General features: G+C 37.0%; 1 protein-coding gene across 1 annotated transcript; it reads left to right on the forward strand.

The window, feature by feature from the left end:
• The first annotated feature begins 15,958 nt into the window (after positions 1 to 15,958).
• CABS1 (calcium binding protein, spermatid associated 1) lies at positions 15,959 to 17,029 on the forward strand. The gene is given in 1 exon segment (XM_004621694.2): positions 15,959 to 17,029. A coding segment is annotated over 1 exon segment (1,071 nt).
• The last annotated feature ends 597 nt before the right edge of the window (positions 17,030 to 17,626 follow it).

Here is a 17,626-nt window from a genome sequence, read left to right on the forward strand (position 1 = left end):
GAACCTATTACGCGTCCAACGGTTATGAACAAGCTGATTCAACTGAAGAAAATAAACGTATTGCTCAAAGTGGCATAAAAAATTCTCACACAGATTTTTCTTCATCTAACTCCTTTGAGGACATAGATATGGCAACAGAGTATGAGGCATTAGGGGCAGGATCATCCTTAAACCTTGGAAATGAAAATATATTGAGAAGAGATTCATTAAATCCTACCCTTAAAAGCACTGTGTTACTGGACAAAGAAACTTCCAGAACAGATTCTGCATCCAAAAAATATGAACAAAATTATCCAAGAGCAGAAAATAAAAATACTTCTAAACGTGGCATGAAAAATTCTCGTTCATATTTCTCTTCATCTAACTCCTTTGACGACACAGATTTGGCAACAGAGAACCAGGTATTAGGGGAAGGATCTTCTCTACACCTTGAAAATAAAAATACATTCAGAAGAGATTCCATAAATCCTACCCTAAGAAACACTCTGTTACTGGACAAAGAAACTTCCAGAACCTATTATGCATCCGACGGTTATGAACAAGCTGACTCAAGTGAAGAAAATAAACGTATTCCTCAAAGTGGCATAAAAAATTCTCATTCAGGTGTTTTTCCTGTGACTTTTTCTTCATCGAACTCCTTTGAGGACATAGATTTGGCAGCAGATAATGAGGCATTCAGGGCAGGATCTTCTCCACACCTTGGAAATAAAAATACATTCAGAAAAGTTTCTATGATTCCTACCCTACAAATCACTGCCTTACTGGACAAAGAAACTTCCAGAACCTATTTTTCATCCAACGGTTATGAACAAGCTGATTCATCTGAAAAAAATAAACGTATTGCTCAAAGTGGCATAAAAAATTCTCATTAAGGCATTTCTCCTGTGACTTTTTCTTTATCCAACTCGTTTGAGGACATAGATTTTGCAACAGAGTACCAGGTATTCAGGGAAGGATCTTCTCTACCCCTTGGAAATAAAAATGCATTGAGAAGAGATCCCATATATCCTACCGTAAAAAACACTTTGTTACTGGACAAAGACTCTTCCAGAACAGGTTATGCATCTATCAGTTATGAACATGCTTATCCAAGAGAAGATAATAAACGTATTGTTGAAAATGGCATAAAAAATTCTCATTCAGGCATTTCTCCTGTGATTTTCTCTTCATCTAACTCCTTTGAGGACATAAATTTCACAACAGAGACCCAGGTATCAGGGACAGGATGCACCATTAATCTTAGTCCTCATACTACTGTGGCAAAAGAAAATTACCTAAATGATATTGAAATGGCCATCAATGAACATGATGATAGCAATTATATATATATTTCAAATAAGCATGAATTTGAGGAAGAGAAGAAATTTGATGACACAAGAAGCACTGACAGATACTCATTAACTGAGAGAAATAGAAAGGTTTTCAAAAAATTTCCAGATTATTCAGCTCTGGGCAAGGACATTCTAAGTGGAAATGATATTATCACACAACCCAAAGAAAAATGGGTTGAGCAGACCCAAACTCCAGCACCAGAATCAATTAGAACTGCCAGAGAAAGTGGGAAATAATTGATCTCACCATGACTCCAACCCTAATTACAGACAACCAACAGCTTCATAAGAAAAGTATCTCATCTTCTTCTGATGTCATTACAGAAGATAAAACCATTCTGTCCCCCAAGTCAGTATATAATCAAGATAAAGCTTTCAAGGCAGAGAGATTTCTTTTACAGGATAGCACTGTTCCTGAAGTTAAATCTAGTGTGAATCCTGGTAACCTAATCCATACTCTTCCCAACAAAGATACAGACACAGCAGGTTTGTTTCACGGTGCTTCTTTTGGAACAGATGGAGAAAAAGATCACCAACTATGGAGTTCAAATCTTAGTCCTTTGGATATCACATCTGAGAGTTCATATAAATATTATGAATTTGATCCAGTTGTTAAAACAGAAATATATAGTACGTCAAAGATTCAAAATGCTAGTTCATCTAATGAAAGAAAGACTCTACATAATAATTCCATCCCTTCACCTAGTGCTAATATTTTAACAAAAAAATTGTTGAAAAATATTTTTAGTAAAAACCTTATGCACAGAAATTCTATTGGGAAAGATATGATAACTCAATACATAGCAATTCCTACTCCAGAATATATTCCAGATCCTAATTTTGAAGATGATAAAATTTTAAGTAGTGAAGATATGGTAACTACTGTGCTTGATGACAAGAGTGTTAGTTATGTCACAAGTAAATATGTTTGCAAGCCACAGGGGGGGAAACGCAATGTTGTTACTAACAAAAATAGTCTTACTGATGACCCAAATCTAGTTGGATCTCATCCATTGTACTTTAGAAAAAATGTGGAACATTTATCTCTACGAACCCCAATTGAGATTAAAAATGAAGCAATACAACAAAATGTCTTACCTAGGGAGAAATATTCCAGTTCTGACTTCGATGCTTCTGTTCTGGAAAGTTCTCCTGATAACTTCAATTCTAAGGCAGCCAACTCCATGACTCACCCTCTAGCTCACTTACATGAGTATTTTTTATGAGTTTCTAGATCATTCAGATTTGCAAAGTGACACTCTAAGAGATGACATCATTTTCCAAAAAGACAAAGGGATGGAATACAGCAGTTTTAGAGACCCAGAAACAATGGTGATGGTGGTAGAAGAAAGTGTTCTTCCAGATGAAACTTCTGATCCTGTTGTAATTGCTCATTCATCCAAAATTAAGAATAAGCTCCACAGGAAAGTCGCTACACCTGACACTTATAATACTAAAACTCACAGTCAAGCAGAAAACAACATATCACCCCAAAAAAGCAATGTTAAAGATAAAATTAATATGAAAGAAATGATAAAATTATGGGACAGCTTTCCTGATAATAAACTTTCTTTTATCAATAAAGACACTGAAATTTTTAACAATAGGCCATCAATAGTCTCTTACTCACCTATGAATATAGTCATCTCTATGGATGATACTACTACTCCCTCTACCGAGAATGATTACGAAGGAGATGAGTCTATGCTGACAGAAGATGATGTTAGGTCTAACGGATTCGTAGCTCTACAAAATTCCAGAAAGAATTTGTTAGTTCCTAGTGCCTCAACTGAAAAACTTGAAGTCTCTGAACCAGCGATACATAACTCCTTGACTGATTCTTCAATTGTGTGGTTAAAGAAGTTTGAAACTATGATTGGGAAACCTAATTCTAGAACTTATAAGAACTTTCCAATTAAAAATTAAACAGACCTCAAATCCCATTTCATGACTGCAAATAACATTCCACTGATTCCAATTCAGATAATCTCAAAATTAAGAAATTTGATTCACTTCCTTTTATAAACAGAGAAACGGCTGGCAATTCTAAAATTGAGACATATGAAACATATTCTGAGCCTCAAGGAACAATCACGAAAACCCTTTCTCCTATGAAGAATTCTCAACATGAGGTCTATGAAAAAAGGAAAATGGTTAATGTTTCTTATCAAGAAGATCCAACTACTAAATCCTATTTAAATCACATAAAGAATGCAACAATTCTCAATAAACCTATAAAGGAAATCCTTCCTTCACAAACTAAGTCTAACCTGTCTGAGAATCACAACTACATGGAAGAGGAAGTCTATGTCACTGAAGCAGACAACTTTTTACCTAAAGGGACAAGTACAATGAAAGATATTTTTTTTGCAGTTAATTCTCATGCTACCTCTTCTAAACATCAAGGACCCTCCAGTTTTAAAGAAATATATTCAGTGGACCGCACTGTTATTCTTCCATAGACATCTAGTTCTAATCAATATTCCTCTGCAAAATTTTTTATCAAAGAACAATCTAACATTCCCATTGGAACAGATAGTCTACTGGCACAGAAATCTACTTTTCTTCCTCCTGATCACACATCCTTCATGAGTTCATCTAAGTATTCTGAGTTTGGTCCATTTGTCAAAGTTAGAAAAGATACAGCAACAAAGATCAGTAATATTTCACCTGGAGAAAAAAATACTGCATTTAATAGGAATATTATTTCACCTACCAGCATTACCTCGGCAAAAAACTGGGAGAGCACTATTGTTCCTTTTTCAGAAAATATTTCAGAAGAACCATATGACCCTCTTTTCACAGGGGAATTTATTCCAAATAATGAGATTATAGTAACTGATATGCCTGTTAACAGTGATCTTGAATTGGTTGCAGATAAATTTGTTTTTGAGGTAGGGAAGGACGGAAATGGTCCCCTTATAAGAAACACCAAGGTCAATGACAACAATGTACTTAAATCTCGCACACCTTATGTCAGGAATACACTCTCTGAACATGCATCTCAAGATTCACCAACTAATATCAAAACCAGCAAAACCTACCAAAGTATGGTGCCCAAAGATGAAAATTCAAATTATGACAATGATGCAATTGTTCTCAAAAGTTCTTCTGTCAATTTTAAGACTGAGAATCCAAATTTCATGACTTTTTCTCTAACTGATTCAAATAGTTTGTTATCTGAGTTTCAAAATGAAAACATTATAGAACATACTGATTTAACTGGAGATAACACCACCACATTCTACCTGAAGACAAAATAATGGAATATCCACTTGCACCAGACTCAGAACTAATAACCCTAGGAGAGAGAAATATGGTTTCTGGTGTTATTCATCCCGGTGTTATCAACAATCCTCTACATTATGAAGAACAATTTAACAGAAAGAAAGTCTCATCTTCTTTTCCTTACAATGCTGCACCAAATAAAGCAAAACATACCATATCCCCCATAGTTAACGCAAATAAACATAAAATAAACTTGGCAAAAATTCTCCTCTCACAAAGAAACATTCCTTTGGCTGAGTTGAGTGCCATGCCTAATTATCATCTTCCCTTCAGCAGCAAAATTACTGAGGAAAAAAACAACAGAATTTCAATGTCTTCCTTATCTATGAAAAAGGCATCAAGCTCTGTGTTTGACTCTACTACTCATTCAACTGAAGCTGGTAATGAAAGATAATTCAATGTTTCCAGATGACATTAATGCTAAGTCTAGAGGATTATGATCTCTAATAAAATCTTCCATGCTCATTCCTAATACTTTAACTAAAACTACTGAAGTCTCTGACCTGATGACAAATGATTTATCATCTGCATCTGTAATAACTAGTTCAGATGTGCTAGAAAAAGCAATGGCACATGCTGATACCATCAATGGAGGTGAAGCTCTTGGAATGCTGGTTGAAACTCAAGATGACTTTTATTCCTACCCACGGGCCTGGATTGGTCTTCCAATTGAATTAATTAATTTTTTAGATAGTACTACAAATGATGGTGTTGACTCATTTTTCTCTCTAAAAGAATCACCTAATCCTGCCTCTACAAATTATACTACTACTACAGGAAGATTCACTGAAAGCACTTTAATTCCATTATATGTCCTGCAATGGAACTCCACTTTCACTCCTTCTGATTCCACAACAGCCATAAGAACTTTCAAATATTCTGAATTTATTCCCAGTGGAAGTGATACCACAAAAAAACAGTGAGTTTAACATTCCATTTGAGGAAATAATTATTAGATCTGATCAGGATTTGATTTTGCCTGTTTCCATTAACTCTGTCAAAGATGCAAGTATTTTTGCGGAGAATACATTTTACAATGATTTGAGAGAGAGAGAATGAGGGTGAATATAAAATGTCTTTTACAGAAGACATTACAAATTTGGTAGATGACATTTTTTCTGAAGAAAATAGCAGTCCTGTACATATGGAGCAAATAATTATGTCTGATGGCAGTGGTTCTAAATATGTATCAAATAAGCATGATGTTGAGTTAGAGGATATAGAAAATAATTCCTTCACCAAAGTGAATATAAATGCTCTCAACACAGATACGTCTCCTGCACCTTACATCATAGATACCGCTTTCAACAATCTATCTAAGTCTACAATTCCACAGTTAAAATCTAAAGAAAATTACCAACCTATGATTATAACACAGGAAAATAGAAACTTTGATGCCGATGACATTATTCTTGAAGATTCCAATGTCAATTGGAATTTCAGACCTACAACTTACTTCCCAACTGAAACAAGTGAGAATTTTCATTCAAGTTTTTTCTGATAAAAAGTCTATAGGAAAAATCACCATTAATGGTGATGATGAAATTATAACTTTGTCTGAAGGCTATGATTTAAATAAAGTATTTTAGTATCCCATTTTTCCATACCCAAAATCCATTGTTGGCAGCAAATTATCAACAGCTGATTCTCCTAATGATGTTTTGAAAATAAGGAATCATTTTAATAACAAAAATGTATCACCTACTATTTATAAAACACTTACACTCAAAAGATCAGACACCACCACACCCAGTATGTCTGATACTACTGAAAAAGTAACAGACCTGGCTAAAGAATTCGACTCAAGGTTTAGTGATTTTCATTTAGCCCAGATTTCCAATGATGACATTTACAATGTGAATGAAAATAAAGAAGGTTCAACCAAAACAAAATTTATTTTATTCTATCCATTGAAAACTATGTCTAGTAATATGCCAAATACCCCAGATATCTCTGCTGAGAACAAAAATAAAATTGGCCCTGATAACCTTCCATCCTCAGCAACTATGAGACTTACATCCATCAGGTTACCTGAAGTTTTCATCCTAACTTCTGATGCTCCTATTAAAGAAACCACATTTCTCAAACTCATAAAAGGTCCAAGTCATAAACATCATTCATCAATGTTAGCATCAGCAGCACCTGTGTCTCCAGAGTCAGTTTACTTCAATGAAGGCATTATCTCAGAACAGGAAAATAGTGAAAGACAAATAGTCCCAAAGACTCTCCCTTTGGATTACACTGTTCTGGAAGCTGATGACACTGATCTTTCTGAACTAAATTGTGGATGTTGAGCTTACTGTGTCTGTTATTATTGTCACAAAGAATAATTTTATAGAATAATTGATTTTATGCTATTGTCACCATAAATAAGTTATTTGATCAAAATTCAAACTTTGAGGGAAAAACACTGATTTCTTTTCTGATCTTTTTCCTAATAGTGTGAATATATGTTTCACAAGGGGAATAGGTAAAGCATATAGGCAGCATATGCAGTGGAAAATATAGCTAAGTTCAAAGTGAATTTACCTTACAATTATATAGAACATTATATAACACAGTTATCCAGATTGAAAGAAACTCTATAAAAGATATTTACTTATGACATTAACTTGTGAATAAGAAAGTCACTGCAGATGAAAATTTGATCAAAAAGGATTATATAAAATGTTTCCTTATTGAAACTTTCACACAACCAATGATTCTTTCCCAGATGAATTTATTCTAACTTCAAGTTTGGCTAATTCAAACTCACTGAAGCAATTACCATTATCCCTCTATGGATAAAATATCTTACTCTTACACATAGATAATTTCACTGGTGGAAGGAAATTTTCCAATGCAGTCTAGTATAGCCACTCTTAGGGCAAAAATATCTAAATTTCAAATATCTGAGAGCACAATTATTATGTGAATCTATTGTTGATGTAAAAAAAATTAACTATGTTTTAAGGAGTTTCTACTGTGCCACAAGTTAACAAAACAGTTGAAGAAAACAAACTGTCTTTGGGGATAACATTCTTCAGTCACAGAGAAACAATCACTCCAAAGAATGTCCCTAAGGATCCAAAATAGTGGCATTCGTGTCATTGATTACCCTAATGCAAATGCCTTATTTCCAGGAAACAACTAGTGACCACATCACTTAAAACAGTTTTCAACTTCCATCCCCTTACGCATTCAACCATCATTCCAGTTACTAAAGGGCAAAACAAAAATCCGAATTTTTCTATGACCAAATGTCAAAATGTAAATGGTTCCTTCTTACCTCCCTCAATGTGTTTAAAGGCTGGGATTCTCTAGTGAATAAAATGTTGAACTAGAAACTTTCTCTGTGACTCTGTTCCTGTGTGATTATTATAGCTTTCTCAATTGAGGTTAATAGAACTATTTTCTCCAATAAATGTATAGCATCTAAAGATAAAAAGAAAGAGTATTTCTCAAAAGGGCATTGTAGTGCTCATAATAAGACATTACATATTTGATAGTTTTAAAATCACATATGATATTTGATTGGCTGTTACAAGAAATTCTCCGTACAAAGTCTCAATGAAAATACTGCTATGACATCATCTTCAGCATATTATGAAGACAATTCCTAGTGAAGCATCCCTGAAAATAAATTTTAAAATGACTTTCCTGGGGTGTTATTGATGATCACCACTTTTCATTATCAATTTATTTTTTTAGTTAAAAAAATCTTTGACTGTGAACTGAAGTAGTTTATACCTTATTCTTTTTGTTTGTTTTGAGACCACAACCAGTGCTCTGAGCTTGGGGATCACTCCTGGCAGTGTTCAGAGACCACTTGGAATGCCAGGAATCTAACCGAGGTCAGCAGCATGCAAAGCAAGAACCTTACTCACTGTGCTATTATACAGCCCCAGAGAAGGTTTTTCTTTTTGCTTTTTGGGTCACAACTGGCAATACACAGGTTACTCCTGGCTCTGCACTCAGGAATTACTCCTGGCAGTGCTCAGGGGACCATATGGGATGCTGGGGATCGAACCCGGGTCAACCACGTTCAAGGCAAACACCCTACCCGCTGTGCTATTGCTCCAGCCCCAACCCCCAGGGAAGTTTTTTTTTAAAAAACATGATCACTGTGTCAAATATCTCAAAATTATAGCAAACTCTTGCTATAACTTCTAAAATGAGGAAATATAGGTACATATACACTAAGAGATATGCAATAAAATAAATTTGATAGTTTTCTTTGAAAAAGATAAAATGTTCATATTCATATAAAATAAATGACAACAGTTAGTAGAAGAAAATTATATTTAGACAAAATAAAATATCTGTAGCTTTGATCTTCTGCTCCTATATCATTACCATGATATGTAATGATGTAATGACATATCAATCAAATGTGATTAACTATATTTCCAGAGTGGGTAACTCTAGTTTCAATCTTGATTGCCAAAATTCCATCAGTCCCACCAAGATTTTCATGATATATTTACTGCTTTTTAATGTATTAATATCTTCAATCTAACAGTAATAAAATTCTCTAACAGTAATAAAATTCATATTTAAGAATAAACAGGACTAGAACAAAATGCTAGCTAAAGATCAGTAAAGCTTTGTCACTCAACAACAACAAAAAGGTAAATATTATTTAACAAATTAGGATCTCTGACAATTATATCATAATTTCATTTGGCATTTCTAAGTAGGTATTGAAATCTCGTAAAAATGAATATTTCCTGGGACCCTCTGCGCCTAAAGACTTTGATTCCAGAGATGTAACACATTCGGGCATCCAGCGCAGCATCCGATAGCGATGCACTGGGACACCGAACTGGGCTACAACTCTGTGCTGCCGGGGGTGGATGTTTTTCCTCCCCACCCTGTCTTCCTGCACGGAAAGCAGCGGCCTGGCGGCACCCACGTGGCAGGCGCCATCTTCTGTGACTCCAAACCCACAGGTATTCGGTTTTTACTTTTGGGGCTCCCAGGAACTCATGGGAAGGGGGTGTAACCGGCACACCCTCGGCCCAGATAAATCCGGAGCCACTGAACGCGAATCGGACCCTCTGCGCCTAAAGACTTTAAATTCAGAGACTTCTTATAGCAATGCACTGGGACTGTGAGCTGGGCTATGTAATTTCTGGCAGAATTTTCCCTGGACTTTATACAGAAATCCAAAACCGCGCAAACGCGACTTAACATTTATAAATGTCAGCAATGTGAAACGGTTCCATTTGAACAGGTCTGACTTGGGGAGGAAACTCCAAATAATAACAATAAGTTTTTGTTGAAATATTGAAGGTTTTTAATGTAGCAGCCACCTCTGGACTGTGAACTAAGCAAAAGCCCCACGCTGGTCGACGCGGCGTGGCGTACACCATACTATGAGGCGCAGGAAGGGGGATGAGGGGGAAAAAGAAAAAAAAAAGGGGGGAAAGGAAAAAGGAAAAAAAAAGAGAGAGAGTTATATACTTGAAAAACTAATTATCAAATGTAGTAGGTCTGTCTCTCTTGGTTGGAAACTCCAACAACTATAGTGAGTTTTGTGTTGAATTATGGAATGTAATCAAGGTAAAGAAAAAATGAAGTGAAATTCATTAGTTATACAGTAGGGGGTAGGGGGTGGGGGCGGGGGGTATACTGGGGTTTCTGGTGGTGGAATATGGGCACTGGTGAAGGGATGGGTGTTTGAATATTGTATAACTGACATATAAACCTGAGAACTTTGTAACTTTCCACATGGTGATTTAATAAAAAGTTTTAAAAAAATGAATATTTCCTGTTTATTAAACAAAACAAACAGCAAATCCCAAAACATAAAACAGGTATATATATAAATAATTCTTCCATCTATTTTTTCCTCTTTGTTTTAAAGAAAAACCCTGAAAAATAGATACCAAGTCTTCTGTTTATAACATGAATTTAATCCAGAGTTAAACTTCACATGCGCTGACTGTAGCACTGTCATCCCATTGTTCATCAATTTGCTCAAGCGGGCACCAGTAATGTCTTCATTGTGAGACTTCTTGTTACTGTTTATGTCATATCGAATATGCCACGGGTAGCTTGCCAGGCTCTGCCGTGCGGGTGGGATACTCTAAGGTAGTTTGCCAGGCTCTCTGAGAGGAATGGAGGAATCGAACCCGGGTCGGCCGCGTGCAAGGAAAATCCCTACCCGCTGTGCTATCGCTCCAGTCCAAGCATAACCAATAAATTGGAGACATTTAAAAACCTCCTGATTTATAAAACGACTTTATGCTGTGGTTTCCTTACTTCCCCTGGTGTGAGTTCACAAAGTATGGGGGTCCATGATGCGTGCATTCAGTGGTCAAGAGCCACCTCCTCATTCTCCCCAGTCCCCCGGCAGAGGAACAAAGAGATGGGAGAATTACGTTCTGATGGTGAAAAAGACCCATTTAATGCAGAGCTGCGAGCATACTTACAGCATACTCACAGAACATCTGAGGGCAGTTGAGGTATAGGACTGCATGTAGGGGTGATTGATCATTTACAGAGGTAAAGCGTTTCGGTGGAGGCAATTCTCTTGAGGAGATTAACTCAAAGATACAGTCTCCCGTGGACATCTATATTGCTTTTCTCTTTTCCTCTAGTTTTACATATGAAACAATTATTAGGTTCACTTCTTATTAATACTCCCAGTTATTTGAATAAATACAGTAATATATACAGGTTCCAAAACTTAGTTCTCTGGGCTCCGAGACAAAGCAAGGCTTTTACCATGAATCCCAAACTTAAGTCCTCAGGCCAGTTCAGCTTGTCTTTTCCAATGGGGGTCCTGTCTCTTAAGTCATAATGGCTTGCATCAAGAGCATGCATTTATGCTTTCTAGACTGTCTCATTTTGATGCTGGGTTAGCTTCGCTACTCGCCCTAGGTCCATCCCAGTCACAGGGAGATATCCCTTTGTGGGGTGTTAGGAACTCTAGCAACCGAAGTCTGAGTCAAATAATTATGATGGATGCCCAGGAGTAGATATACTTAATGGTCAATTAACTTCCAAAAACTAGGAGTATAGCATTAAGTTCTTTTTGTATTTAAGCAAAGAATATTGCTCTATAGTAAAATATGAAAAGGCTATGGGGGAAATTTTTAAAAGCAGGTAATTCACTACCAATACACTGTCCAGAATTACTGGAAAGTTTTGGCTTATAAGTAACCAAGATTGACCTGGGTCACTGTGACAATGAGAGGTAAAACACAAAGGAAAGGTTAAAGATAAACTCGGGAGTAGGGATGCTTGAAAGAGCATGATAAGGGTCTCTGTGAGGAGAAAAAGGGGTAGTTCACTGATGAAGCCTAAAACACTGAGGGTTAATATCCAATGCTCTGGAACTGATAGTTTAACTTGGAAATACCTGATGTAACAGCTTTTCCTTTATCAATAAAGACTGGAGGCTTCAATAATGACGTTCATTCTACTAAGGCAAAAACATCTAAAGAAACTGTACATATCACTGAAATGAAAAAGTCCATTTACAACCTATGTGATATCTCTTCTTACAGTGGCAATTTATTTGCATTTATATATCAACTAAAAAATATATTGAACTTTGAGGTTGAACCACTATCTAATGAAAACTAAGAATTTGCTCTTGAAATGAAGACCAATTTTTGCTTAAACTACTGTCTTTTTATAGATTTAGTACTCTAAGTTTTAAAATTATGCTTCCAAAGACATTAGGAAAAGATGGTCCAATTTCAATATTACTTCAACTAATAACCTACAGAAAAATAGCTAAGTAATAATGACTAATTAAAATAGCACCATTATGTAAATCACTCTCTTTGAAGTTAGGAGAATATTTTTTGTTATGTTATGTTATGTTATGTTATGTTATGTTATGTTATGTTATGTTATGTTATGTTATAACATCTAATAGCCTTGTTCTCCCTCTTGGAGAACCTGACAAGCTACCAAGAGTCTATTGCCTGCACAGGAGAGCCTTGCAAGCTCCCCATGGAGTATTCATATCACAAATACAGTAAAAGATATATACATACCTCTCAGAGAACTCAGCAAGCTACCGATAGTATCTCGCCCACACAGCAGAGCCTGGCAAGCTACCCATGGTGTATTCAATATGCCAAAACCAGTAACAATCGGTCTCATTCCCTGTAGGATAACATAACCTCAGGTAGTTTAGGTTTATTGGGTTACTCCCATCACAGTGCTCTCATTCCTCTGTGTTTATTTGTAGTTCTTTCTTAGTGTTCTGTTGACTTATAAATATTGTTTTTCTCTTCTCCTTGAGTCCTTTTCATAGTTTATTCAGAGCCATGTCCTTTTTGTATGGACACAGGAAGACTTAGAAAATGCTATGCTTTTGTAACCTGGGAGTCATTTGACTCTACGTGATATTTTCCTCCTGGAATCTGTTCTCTCACCTAAGCCTCAGCTGCCTTTACTTCCTAGCACCCCCAAAAGCAGGGTCCTGACGAGAGACGAGATGGGCCCAGGGCAAGCGGTGAGTTATGTGCTATCCTGGCATCGAGATGGGCCTGGCCAAAGTGCCTAATGCTTAACTATAAGTTAAGAGCTTGGTCATGGACAAATGCTATCATGATCCAAACAGTGATAACTAGATTTGGACCCTGCTAGGGTTAGGAATGATTAATCTGGCCTGAGCGCTGTAATCTGAGTCTGTGGCAAGATGTTGCCAGGAGAGCTGCCTTGCAAGCCTCAATGTATCTCATGCTATGTCCATACAAAAATAACTAGTATTAAGATGTTAACGAGTGTTTGGACTAAGGAAAGGAGAAAAACACCTTAAGAGTCAGGAAGGGCTTTGGAATGCCCGACCCTCAGGAAGGGCTAACTTATGATGATTTGCTACCTGGCTGTGTGTAGCCTAGGGTGAAGGGGGAGAGAGAAAGAGGGAGGAGAGAGACAAGAGTATCCAGAGAGGCTGCAGTAGATCCAGAGAGAGGGCAGAGCAGGGAGTGCAGGAGATGAGAAAGATGAAAGACTGAATAAACGGTAACTAATTAGCAACCAGCTTGGTCTTCGTTCTTCCTTAGCCTGTCCTTGGCCAACAGCTGTCCTGATCCAGCCCATACACAGCGGTTCCAGAGCCCGAATACGGGTGGTGAGACAGAGCCCCTGGAGAGCCCGAGAACACATGCCCTTCAGCGTGCTTAGTTTTTTACAATTCCCCTGACCCTGAAAGAGCCTCCATCGTTGGGAAAGACGAGTAAGGAGAGGCTGCTAAAACTCAGGGCTAATAGAGACGTTACTGGTGCCCACTTGAGTAAATCGACAAACAATGGGATGACAGTGATATGTTTTGGGACCACACCTGGCTTGTGCTTAAGGCTTATTCCTCATTTTGTGCCCAGGGATCACATCTGGTGAGGCTTAAGTAATTTCATGTGGTGCTGGGGATTAAACAGGTGTGGCTGTGTGCAAGGCAAGTACCCTACCTGCTGTACTATCTCCCTGACTCCACTGGGGAAATAATTTTTCAAGAGTAATTAAGAATTAGCTCTCCGCTGCTGCACGAGCACAATCCCGGAGGCCAACTGAACTACTTTGGAGATGTGCAGCTCGCAAAAATGCCTCCAGACTGTGAACTGAGACACTGCCCCATGCGGCGCCAGTGGGCAAGGGTTTCTTTCTCTAGGCTTTTCCATCTTATGAGCACCACAAAAGGGAAGTAAAAGCTTGCAGTGATGCAATTTCTGGCAGAATTTTCCCTGGACTTTATACAGAAATCCGAAACCACATGGCTGCAATAGTGGCCGTGCTACCTAATATCTCTTAATTGTCAGCAATGTGAAACGGTTCCTTATTAGCAGGTCTGATTCTGGGGGGGGAACTCCAAACAATAATAGTGAGTTTTTTGTTGAAATATTGAAGGTAATCAAAGTAGCAGCCATTTTTCGAGACTGTGAACTAAGCCGGCCAAGGAGAGGAAATACCCTTCTTTTTTTGTTCATTTCCCTTTTCGGGAAGAAACGCAGCGTGGCGTCTGCCATATTATAAGGTCTATTAAGCAGACACGAACTTGGTGGTGTGGGAAGGGGAAAAAAAAATTATGTACTTGGAACAGCGGGACGCTTGGGCAGTCTCGGGCTGGGGCCGATACCAGCACACTCTTCGCCGAGATTAGACCCGGGTGGCCACACTTTTGTGCGGTTGCTTTGCTGCTGATCAACCAGAATCCGGAGGCCAACTAGACTACTTTTTGTTCCAGAAACTGCTTGCAGCCATGTCTCTAGACTGTGAACTAAGCCATAGCCCCATGCTGGCCAAGGACAGGAAATATCCTTCTTTCTCGGTTTTCTTTTCCTTGTTGGGTGGCGTGGTGTCAGCCATATTATGAGGACTATTAAGTAGGTATGAACTTGGTGGTGCACAAAGGAGGAAAATAAAGTTATGTACTTGGAACAGTGGGACTTCATTCTCAGCAACGGAAAACTAATTATCAAATGCTTCCTTGGCAGTAGGGCTGTCTTTTTTGGGAGGAAACTCCAGCAACAATAGTGAGTTTTGTATTGAAATATGGAATGTAATCAAGGTAAAGAGAAAATGAAGTGAAATTTATCAGTTACGCAGGCAGGGAGGTCGGGGGAGGTATATTGGGGTTTTGGGTGGTGGAATATGGGCACTGGTGAAGGGATAGGTGTTTGAGTATTGTATAATTGAGACATAAGCCTGAGAACTTTGTAACTTTCCATATGATGATTCAATAAAAAAAGAAAAGAAAAAAAATAATTAATAATTATTGTGAAGAATAGTACTGCAAAAAGATTAATAGGCCAACAACTTATATTTTATTATCTCTACTGAAACGGTGAAATTTCTTCTCTGAAGAAAAGAACAAACTGAAATCTATGCCACCTCACTACATTTCAGAGCCCACATTTTATTTCCAAAAATATGATTAAGATTTGTATAAACTTAAGTACTTCTTAATCTCAAGAGAAAGGTGTTTAAAATATATATATGTATAGGTATACATATATACATATATATACACTTGTATGAAAGGTAAACTAACAATAATAGCCTATTCTAACTCCTAGAATTTGCCCCAATAGATAATAAATTCTCAAAGTACTTGGCCGATTCTATAATGGCTATTTCAAGTGAGACAACTCCAATTGGAATTCACATCATGTGTGATTTCATAATAAAAAACTCCAGGATTGTTGTTTTTTTCATCAAACATTAAGACTCTTTCATATAGCATCCAATCACAGCACAGGAATAACCTGAGAGAGACGCAGTTCTATTGGCTGTGTGGTTGATGCAATAATAACCATGATGACCAATGTTTCCATCACTACAATGAGCACCAGCCTAGTGATAGCACTGCGCCCAGGGAAAGATCTATGAAAGCGTGCATGGTGCCACTTTGTCTGATGACTGAAGATGGTTTGCCAGAAATTTATTCTCATCCTCCAACAGAAAGCAGTGAAACAACTGAAGCAACCATTTTCTTTGGAGTTGACAGCACTATTTCTGTATCAGAAACAACCATTGTTTTAAAAGGAGACCATGTCGATTTCATAAATGACTATACACAAGAAACCACTTCTTCAACAACTGTAGACAACAAACTTACCTCTATAAAGGAAAGAGAAAAATCAGAAGATAACGTTGAGAACAATATTACTAAGTCATCAACCGATCTGGAGAAAGAAACTACCACTCTGACAAGCACCACAAATCCCACGGATAATGACTCTATTATCGAAAATATCATTCCAGTGAAAATAGATAATATTGCATCACCAGATGCTACTGTCTCTTTAATAGATTTTCCCACTGATTCAGCACAAGAAGATATTATTTTGGATTCTATTGAGTCCGAAGATGAAGATGTCTTTAAAAGTTCCAAAATATCTGGCCTACTAAGTGAAAGCATTGCCAATATTGCTGACTCACTTCACCTTCAAGCTAAAAGGAGTGAACCTGATAGTACCAATTATAATACTTTGGTTAAAACTAAGATCGCAACTAATAATGTAGTCCATACCGTTAACACCTCTGCTCCTAAGGCTGAAATTTCTCCTGCCACTGATAAATATTTCACTACTATCCCAGACATAACTTTGCTTGCAGATGAAAAGATAACTGAGATTGAGTTAATTCTTCCAGAAGATGTTCCCGATGATGTGATTGAAATAACTGACTCTGATGAGGAAAAGTTCATCACAGTGTTTGAACTCAGTACTTCTGTTGAAAAAGACAAAGATAACCATCCAGTGGATATCTTACTCACTGATGAAGCTCACAATGGATAAACTTAATGTCTGGGTTGAGAAAGATATTGCCAAAAAGAAGCTAAGAATTATTCTGCCTTGTTTGCTATTATTGAATTCAGGTATAACTTTGTGGTCCCTACATTAATATATGAATGTCCTATCATGGAAGAGCCATCTACTACAAGAAACAATGTGTCTGAATATTAAAACATAATTAGTAACTCCAGACACTGAGGCACTTTTTGGAACTCTGTTCTAGAAACTATAAACCACAGAGCACATGGAAATGGGTGTTTTTAAACTATTTCAAGAACATCCAGAAGAGATCCTTATGTGAAAGAAGCAAAAGAGATCACACCGAAGCTTTATAGCCTAGATAGTTTAATATCAAAGAATTTTGTCCAGCAACCAAAAATATTTAAATAATGGAAAAACCTAAACATTTAAGGCAAGTATTAGACATAGAAATGCAGATGCTTAGAAGTAGAGGTCAAGCAACAGAATATATTTATGGAGGCTTAAAAAACTCAGTTGTACAAGAGGTCCTCCTCGTATGACAAAGTTTGTTGGGATTATTAGTTATACTCTAATATAAAATATTTGATCCCAATCCTCTGAGATTTGAAAAAAAAGAAATGAAAGGTAACATTCTGCTCCCTTGATGATGTATGCTATTTTAATTATTACCTACTATCATTTTAGTGTGTTTAAAGATTGAAATAGAATCAAACTAGCACCTATGGCAAAAATGTGGTATTAAGAGGTCTAAAATGTTTATTCTAAACAAAATTTTCATAATTATGC

The sequence above is a fragment of the Sorex araneus genome, chromosome 5, assembly GCF_027595985.1.
Source record: "Sorex araneus isolate mSorAra2 chromosome 5, mSorAra2.pri, whole genome shotgun sequence".
In the NCBI taxonomy this organism is placed as follows: Eukaryota; Metazoa; Chordata; class Mammalia; order Eulipotyphla; family Soricidae; genus Sorex; species Sorex araneus.